Genomic DNA, 9,253 nt, shown 5'->3' with positions numbered 1-9,253 from the left:
ATGTCGTATTTCTGAAAAGTCTGCCATCCACAGGTTACTACTCAAGGCAAAATAGATAGATATTGTGAAGGTCTTCTTCCTCCCCTTCCTGCATCTTCTTTTTTTTGTTTGTTTTTGTCCTCTGGCCCTGATCCTGCCAACCCACTCTGTGGAACATCTGCAATAGCATGCTCACCCACTCTAAACAGCAAACCCTTAAAATACATGAATCATCCTGGAGAGAAAAGGGTGGGTATGTAGATGTGTGTGCCTCTTTATCTCTGCTTATGGGTGACATATGAGAAAATAATTTGTTTTTATACGTGCACACTGGTGTACGCGTTGGTGAGCACGTGTAAAAGAACGACTGCATGATTGTATGTGTGTGTGTGTGTGTGTGTGTGTGTGTGTGTGTGTGTGTGTGTGTGTGTGTGTGTGTGTGTGTGTGTGTGTGTGTGTGTGTGTGTTCCTGATCCTGAGTTGGAAAGCTGTGTGGGCAGAAGCATCCTGTGCCGGTGTAAATTGATTTCCAGAATCCAGACGCTAGGTGCACTATGCAGGAAAGAGCTGTGTGCTTCTGCACCCATTTATGAAAGGTGGTATAATGGTTTATGGCTGCATGTGTCTCTGTGATGTGTGTGCGAGAGATAGCAATAGGGAAAGGAGAGACAGAGAAATAGACAGAAAAGGTGCAATGACACAGAAAAATCTGATGTCTCTGTTTCCATATTGACCACAAAAGTAACAACTACACTTTTCCAAGTAGGTGAAAAGGGGCTCCTTTCCTGATAATAATGTTTGTTTATTCACAATTTGTGAGAAGAGGACGGACAAATATGTGGAGTGTCAGAACAAGTGAGATAAACAGTGAGGTGATGGAGAGAGACCAGCGCACATGTTGCTTGTATTTAGGAACCATACTTATCCAAAAATGACAAACCCATCACTATCTTGACAGGCAGTGGCATCAGTTTAGCATATTCATTACAATGTGTGTGTGTTTTTAGCTGCACAACAACAGGCTAATGGGGGGATGGATGATGGCCATTAAATCTTTATGTAACTCCCTCACTCTAATCATCATTGATTTTAAATCAGCCAGCATGAACACTTTTTAATTGGCAGTTCTGACTGTCTGAAAGTGTTGTGCACAAGCCTTCCATCAAAGAAAGATGGGAAACATTTGCACGTTTGACTGTGTAAGCACTTAAAGCTGATCCTGCTGTTTTTCTTTCTTAAAAAAAAATATCTCAATGGTTCACTGTGGTGTTGAATTTCTTTACTGTTTCGCATTCTGTTATGCCTTCTCAAAAGTCCAATATATAAAATGTTCCAATATAAAAAAATAAAAAATAGATGACTAAATATTGTGCTCCAGCTTTGCTCTTCAGCCGTCTAAACATGGGTTGTCCCGACCAGCAGGACTGCTTCCAATTTGCATTCAGTCTCACAAGCATCCTTCAGGACAAGCAGCTTTTTGATGCCACGCCTTAGAAAAAGTCCAAAAATACGAAATAACATCAATTAGTCATCTGCTATGACTGACACTGGAGTGCACGCTGAAGAGGAGGCTACACAGGATGTTGCAGGGTGACAACAGCAGCGCCAGTGTACAGGGTTGCCAGCACTTGATTGTAATTCCGTGTGGGAGGAGGATGGGTGGGTTTAAGTGTATGTAGTCATTCCTCTTCACACGCTCCGCTGTGCGCACACGGTGAAGACAAAAGCAGAGCGCGGTCCACCTCTCCATGTGACGTCCAGCAGGTCGGTGAAAGCGCAACAGTAATCTCAGAAATCAAGAAAAAAAAATAAGTATTTACGCTGCGCAGAGTTAACCAAGTGCGCCCTTTTCCTTTTCCCCCCCTGGGTGTTCCCTCACTGGGTACTCTCCTCTCCATCCTCTTCAGCTTCAACATTTGTGAAGTGGCTGCCTCACCCGGTCGGACCGGAGGCCGTCTGGTCTCTGATCTGTTATCAGGAGTCACCGGAGACTCGCTGCGCACCGCCGGCGCCAGGCTGTGCGCCTCTCGGATCACACCCGAGCCACCACGAGCTCTGGCGATGGACATGATGGAAGGAGACGTTATGGACAAGCTGGAAGACACGTCATCGGTGTACGACTTCGACCCGATCACCGGCAACATTCCGGCCACCAAAGTAGAGATCACCGTCTCCTGTAGGTGAGTCGACGCGTCCGCAGAGAGCGGAGAGCGCAGCGGACCACCGGCGGTCAGGAAAGTTCGGTGTTCGGACTGCATGTTAGAGCTGTGCTAGAAAAGTTGTGAAAAGCGCCCCACCCAACTCATCCTATACGTGTAGCTGCAGATTTTGCTGTGCAGACCGTTAGTTTCCATGGTTTGGTTTACAAGGAAAGTTGTTTGTATCATTTTTTTCTACTTAAACTCTCAGTGTACGTGTGTGCATTTATTTGAGAAAAAGTTCCAATTTCCCTTGAACTTTTCAAGTATTTCCAATTTGCCATCAAAAAAAGTGTCTGAAAATGTGCACAACATCACATTATTTCGTTTCCCTGTGTATACATATTCAAGGTTAAATCTGGGAGGAAATCTTTTATGCTGCCAGCTCTTTCTGTTGAAACACTGTTTGAGGACAAAATAATTCCATGTGACATAATACATCACCAAACATGGTAATAATTATATATTAGACAGATCCTTTAATGTGACATCTTTTCAGCCAGAAGCCTCTTTCATGCTGTGCCCATTGTAACCGCTGGCTGCTTTCAGAACACTAAAAGCCTCATTCTTACCTCCCCTACACTCTTTAAAAAGTAGTGGATGTTAAAGATTCAAAGGTTTGCATCACGTTCACACAGCGCCCGTGTCCTTGGCCTCAAGCTTACTCCCATTTTTATTATTTTTCAGTACAAAAGGATTCAGAAAGAGAAATCCACCCTCACCAAATGAATCTCCCTACAGTGCTCGTTCAGTGAGAATAGACAGTCACTCCTCTTCCCATTAGAAGAAGGTTTTAAAGTCAAGGCTTTCAGTGTCTTTCACCTCTCAGACACTCCAGTGCTGGCATGTGTGAGCATCTTCGCACACACACACATGCACATACACACTGAACCGCACATGAATGTTTCTGGTCTTTGATGCTGGATTTTGGGTTGGTGAGCCACTGAAGCAGAGTGAGTTTGAGCTATAACAAGCTGCGTGTGCATTATTGATGCGCTTTCTGGCGTTCAGAGAAGCTCGCTGCCACATTATTCGTCTCAGAGTAAAAAAAACAAAAAACCCAAAACATAGCCCTGCTTGGAATTTACTGAATGAACAGCCATTGTGCTGCTGGGCGATGGTGGGGAATCAGCTTAGATGACGAATGGGTAGCAAACTGGTTGCCTACCAATGAAAGACCTGCACGCTCTTGGATTTTGATGTTTCTCAGCCTGTAATGATGAGGCGAATGGAATTATATCATTGCTGATACGCAATTAAGCACCATTCAGGTAAATAATGAGTCCCATTCTGACAAACCCCAGCATATATGCAAATGGTTCCTCTGCATGTGTGTACATTTGTGCTGATGTGTGATTAAAATAAAAAAGAGGGAGAAAACCAAAGCAGTGGTGCACAACCCTCCTGGCAGAAAGAAGAGGAGTTTGTTGAGAGGAAATCATTAATTGAAAGGAGAAGGTCGATGCATCTCCCTCCTGCTTCACTGCCACCTTGTTTGTGTCTGTGAGACAGATCGAGAGTTCGAAAAGCTAAGAGTTCATCTTATGTTTGATGTCTTGGTAATTTAGACTTTTATTAAAGGCAGGAAGATGTATAGATGGTCTTTACCTGTACATAAATGGTCTATACTCATACATACTCAAACCAAGCGCTACAAGCTCTCTACTTAAGGGCTTGTCCTTACTGTGATCATGCCACACATAGGAAGAAATGCTAATGAGCTACACACACCTAAGTGCAAAAGGTTGCTCACATAACCCCATAGTAGGGATTTTGCTTTGTAGACTACAATCCCTGCTCTCTGTAATAGCTAACAACAGGCTACTCTATCAGCCACAATTGAAGCAGAGGAAATCAACAGTTAAATCTCTCTGTCACAGTCAAATACTTCTAATAACAGTTCAAGGCCTCACAAATCCTCTAAATCCTTTGTACAGATGTTGTGTGACTCAGATTCCTATTGAGGAGATGAGCCTCCCCGTTGGCTCTTCTATGCAGTTCTCCCTTTGTCATTATGTCCGTGCGCGCTCTGAAACCTCGAAACCATGATGATAGTCGTTCCCTCCGGGTTAATACCCCCTATTACAGGCTGCACCCCCTGCTTTTGACATCGTGTTATTATCAGGACCAGTGACAAACAGAGAGCGCTGAGCGGGCACAGGATCAGGGGAAAAGAGGGAAAATGACAAGAATTGAAATGTCTTTAATTCAAGGCAAGGAGAAGCATGAGAGATTTGGGGTGGTAGGACATTTTTGTCATATAAAAGAGATCATCCTTTTCCAATCAGAAGCTCTTCGGAATATTCACCAAATAGATTTAGCTTCTACGACACATCGCTGACAGTCCTTCGGTTATGTCTGTCACCATGCTCGCATTGCTCGCTTACGTTTGATGTGTAACTTGCGGCACATTTGTTTTGTGAGAGAGCCTGGCCTTTGGAAATGAAAGACCGGTGAGACGGTTTGACACGGCAGAAAGAAGAAAAAATATTGGGGGCCAACACTGAACGTGTGGTTTCTCTTAAAATGGTGTTTACACACCCACAGGGATTGCCAGTCAATGGTCATCTTCTGAAGGTCAGTGATGAGAAGAGGGCACAACCTGCACTAGAACAGAAATGCAGTGGAAAAGCTCGGCTTTCATTCAGCCCTTTATTATATCCCTCTTTGCCATTTGCTTCATTTTCTAACTGTCCAGTCAGTTCAACAAAATAAAGCAGTACTTATGCATCTAAGGCCATTTACCAGTGTCCCAGTCAGCTCTGGGGACACTGACTGGCTTGTTTATTGAAGAGCAGGTCTGTCAGCTGCCAAGCGTGATACGGTGAAAAGCAGCAGACTCACCTGGCATGATGTGATGGTGTGTTACAGTGTTGGAGCTTGCATAAACATAAGCTTAGAGTATGAGCTGCATTTCGAAGCTGCCATTGTAGACCAGTGATTGGACCTAGCATTCGTTTTTGCCATTCATTACCATTCAGTAACAGAGAACATGAAGGGCTTTCTAGCACCTCATCTCAATGGCAATCACCTGGCTAACATCATTTGGAGGAGGGCACGAGATAAAAAGCTTCATTATTTAATTCCGATGGTTAGAAGAGCCTGTCAAACCTTTAAAATGCTTTAGTGTTGATAAATTACATTTAGGGTTTTTCAGATATCACCTTTAATCTGTTTTTCAGCAAAAAAAAAAAAAGATATGCACTGAGCTTAGGTGATGAAATATTCATACATGAAAGGCACACACAGGGGCACAGTCGGAGCATGCGGTTAAGTTAAAAATTTACTGGAGTCATTTTAAAATGTGAAAGGATGTTAATTTTGGGACAGTTGATAACAATAGAGTTAATAGGGCTCAAAAAGCATTTGATATTTTTTTTTGCCTAAATTGAGGATAATTTCAATAATAATGGTTTGAGGAGTTCTAATTTAGAAGTCATACAGGGATGAAAAAATTGAAAAAAAAAAAAAACCCAAACAGCTGGTGCTGTCTTAAAGATGTGCTTAACCAGAGTTTTACAAGGTACTTGCCAGATTACAGTTCTTGCGTAGAGTTAGGCTCCCCGTCTTCTTGTCAGGGAAGATAGTCTTTGCATTTCTGGGATCACTGCAATGCTGTCAAATTAATTTGTAATTTGTGACCCTTCCCGGTTGGCTGGGAAAGTGCCCCAAATGTTTGCACAGCTCTGTACAAGCAAGGGACTGATTAGGGTTAAGAGAAGTGAGGTGTGATTTCTACAGAGCACTGGGTCAAAGTTCACATTGACTGAATGCAGTGCGGAGACCCAATTATACCATTAATGGATCGTCCTTTTCTTCGAGAGCGACTTCTAATCTAAGGGCTTCCCTAAGGCTGAAGATAGATCTTGTAGCTGCTGAATTTTACTTTAATTGGTGGCTTGTGGTAGTGATATAATAATTCTATTCTTGTAGTTAGTGCATAGTTTGCTAACAGGAGGTGGTGGTGGTGGGGTTGACGTGGGATTTCACAGCTTGGTTTTGAGTGCAGGCAGTGGATGTGTTGCGGTGATTAAATTCCTCTGCTAAATGCCTGGATGGTCTGCATTTGCATATAGAAACTTGTACTTATGAGAGCCCTGTTTTAAGCATCTGCTAGCTTCCTTTACAGATCTGGGACAGAAAGCGTCTCACAGAGCGTAGAAAAGCCCTAAGGAGATCCTGCACCGCTGCTTATTATCACTCTGGTTTCCCTTGCCTTTCACATTGCGTCTCTCTCGGTCTGAGCTCTTTTAGTGTGAATGTGTACTGCACCACAAGCTTCACTGAAGCTTATTAGCCTCATGAAGAATGCTGTGTATAAAACATGAGCTCAGCTTTGCAAACCACAATATAATTATCTTCCAGATGACTCCCCACTGCTGTGAAAAGTAAGACAACCCTCTTTCTGTCTCTCTCTCTCTGAAACACACACACACACACAGTAATTTTTAAACACTACAGAGAAAGAACACTGCACGATGTCACACAGCCTAACTGACTTTAGTTTGTTAGGCTGTGTGGGAAAAAGAGAAATAGAGGTAGGGAAGGAAAGATAGTGTGGATGGTTAGGATGTAGATAAAGAAAGGCTGAGATGAGAAACACAGTGAGCTGGATACACTCATCATTGCACAGTAACTGGAAGGCAGGGATGTAAATTCAATAAGAAGACCCCCCCCCCCCCCCCCCCCACACACACACACACACACACACACACACCACATACCACCCTGAAAAAAGAGGGGGGGAAGTAAAAAAGTAATTGGATTTATTGAGAATATTTCTGCTCCTCTCAGCAGGTTAAGTTTACAAATAGACTGCAGGTTTGTCTTAGTACCTGATGTGATGCTTTACTGAAATGTTAGCAACAGAAGTAAATGAGAAAGCACAACACAGTAATGATCTGTGGGCAATATAAACAGGTTGTGAACATACGGTTGGCATATCTATGGCACACAGGTGCATATTTAAACACCTAGCAGTTTGAAGGAGAATAATCATTCATGTCTATGACCACCTGGTGAATCGGGCCTAACTTTTACTCAGCTCTTGGTTTCACCAATACATTACCATCAAATACTGTGATAAAGGTTGCAGAAGAGTAGTTAGCACTGTTGCTTCATAGTGAGAAGGGTCCTGGTTGGCTGTGGCTTTTACAGTTACTGTTTGCGTGTTCATTTTCTGTCTACATGGGTTTTCTTTCAAAGACAGCCCTGGTAATTGCTTGTTCTAAACTTGATGCCAATGAGAAATTGTGTTTTTGTATATTTGACCCTGTCGCCGATGTTTAATGCAACTAAATAACATTTCAGGGGACAATTCTTTTTAGGTTTCTTGCAGTCTTGAAACAGTGGACCTTTTCAGATTGTCACAGTTCTCAGAGTCATCTGATGTATTGGTGTTTCATCATGTATCAATTACAACTAACTGCAATATCAGTTACAGCCACTATCTAACACCTCAGGCAAGGGAAATGGAGTTTAATTTAAATAACTCAAGGACTTGGTAATAAAACACTTTAGTCTGCTTTGCTATTGAAAATATAATTTGAAATCTTTGTTAAAAATGACTTTTAACCCCTACAATAATTTAAATGTCAAATTATGTCAAATTCTTCATAAAATACTTTATTCTGTGATATAAAATAAAAAACAAAAAACAAACTCCCATTCAGTTTTAAACTGATAGCAAACTGATTCCTTTCCCCCCCATACTGATGCATCAAGCCTTTGAAGCAATTTCAAAGGCAACATGGTCACAACTTCATTGCACATGGTGGCAGTAATTTTGTTCATGTTCTGTAACCCATGTTTTTCCCAGTGTGATTGTAGCCTTTGTTTCCTTAATTTTCTATCCGTGCAAAAGATTCCAGCAGAACTGCAAATCTAACGTGGATTAATCTGCCTTTGAGGCCTTTGTGAATATGGGAGCAGCTGGACAAAGCTTTTATGTTTATATATAAATCAAGCTCTAAAAAGGAATTTCCAGATCATTACTCTAAATATTCTGCTAATTACAGTAAGCCATGGTCATTAGGCAGAGCAAGCCACAAAAATAAGACTAGATTTATCTTAAATTGAACAAGCTGAAACAAGGGAGCAAAAGGAAAAAAGAAGTAAAGACATGTTTCTTAAGACAAATGTCTCTCAAATAAAATATGCACGTCTTCTCTAAAAAACAACAACAAAAAAAACAAGAAACCCCAGAGGTGATCTACTGTCTGAAGCTTTATATAACGGTGGAGAACAACGATCCTAACAGTTAAACTATAGTCATTCTGCTCTTGCAGTTCCTCCTTTAGTTTAGGTTTAGTTTCTTATTTTCTGGAACAGTCTTATGACATTTCGTTGTGCTTGTTGAGGCTACACTGATATCATTCCTTTTCCTTTTACTCTGTGCTTCTTAAGTTTCCCTCTGTGTAAGCTGAAGATGAGCTACCACCTAGGACCATATGGCACTCTAACACCTGCAACACTGACGAGGCTGCTCCAGTGCCACTCTGACTGTAACTACCACCTACACAGCCGTGTCCTTTTGGGGGCCAAAACACAAAATCTTGAGACAGTACCTGATAACCTCACTTTTCTTCCTGTCCCGCTTTGCTGGATTTTTGTAGCTAACCAGTAAACAGCTGTGCGATCGCTGGCATGCATGTATGAGTGCTAAGACTATACTGTTCTATAACAGCAACAGTTCACTTGGGAGTCAAATTAAACCAGTGTGTGAAGTGTGGAAGCAGCACAGATTAAATACACATCAGGAGCGGTTCTGGCTTTGTTGTTTTTGCATTGATCTACAAAAAGCATATTGTATTTTGTTGCGTCTGTGTGGAGCTGTTTGCGTGCAAAAGGACATTTAGATTCTGTTACAGCATGAAGCACTCTCTTTTCTTGACCTAGCAGAACCAATCGAGCGTTTTCTACACTCTAATTTCTTCACCAACACAGTGAATTGATGCATTTACTATGTTTCGTAGTGGGTTTTTTTTTGTTTTTTGCCTTTTTAAATTCCTTTTACAGTGCCTTGTGTGCACTGATAGACAGGCTGTGACTAATGCTTTCAGTAAATCGATAAAATG

At 41.9% G+C, this 9,253-nt stretch overlaps 1 protein-coding gene across 2 annotated transcripts in view; it reads left to right on the top strand.

The window, feature by feature from the left end:
* Positions 1-1,602: 1,602 nt before the first annotated feature.
* cpne5b (copine Vb) overlaps positions 1,603-9,253 on the top strand; it is a 134,986-nt gene continuing 127,335 nt past the window's right edge. The window contains exons 1-2 of one of the 2 annotated variants that reach the window (XM_080301926.1): positions 1,603-1,743; positions 1,887-2,159. In XM_080301926.1, the coding sequence (XP_080158052.1) occupies positions 2,041-2,159 (119 nt within the window). In that variant the 5' untranslated portion in view covers positions 1,603-1,743; positions 1,887-2,040. Of the gene's footprint in view, positions 1,744-1,825; positions 2,160-9,253 lie in introns of those variants that run through there. The other variant, XM_026168361.2, reaches the window with a different exon arrangement.

Source organism: Astatotilapia calliptera, chromosome 5 (assembly GCF_964374335.1).
Source record: "Astatotilapia calliptera chromosome 5, fAstCal68.1, whole genome shotgun sequence".
In the NCBI taxonomy this organism is placed as follows: Eukaryota; Metazoa; Chordata; class Actinopteri; order Cichliformes; family Cichlidae; genus Astatotilapia; species Astatotilapia calliptera.
The sequence above is the reverse complement of the archived record's forward strand: the minus strand, read 5'-3'. Positions and strand labels throughout refer to the sequence as shown.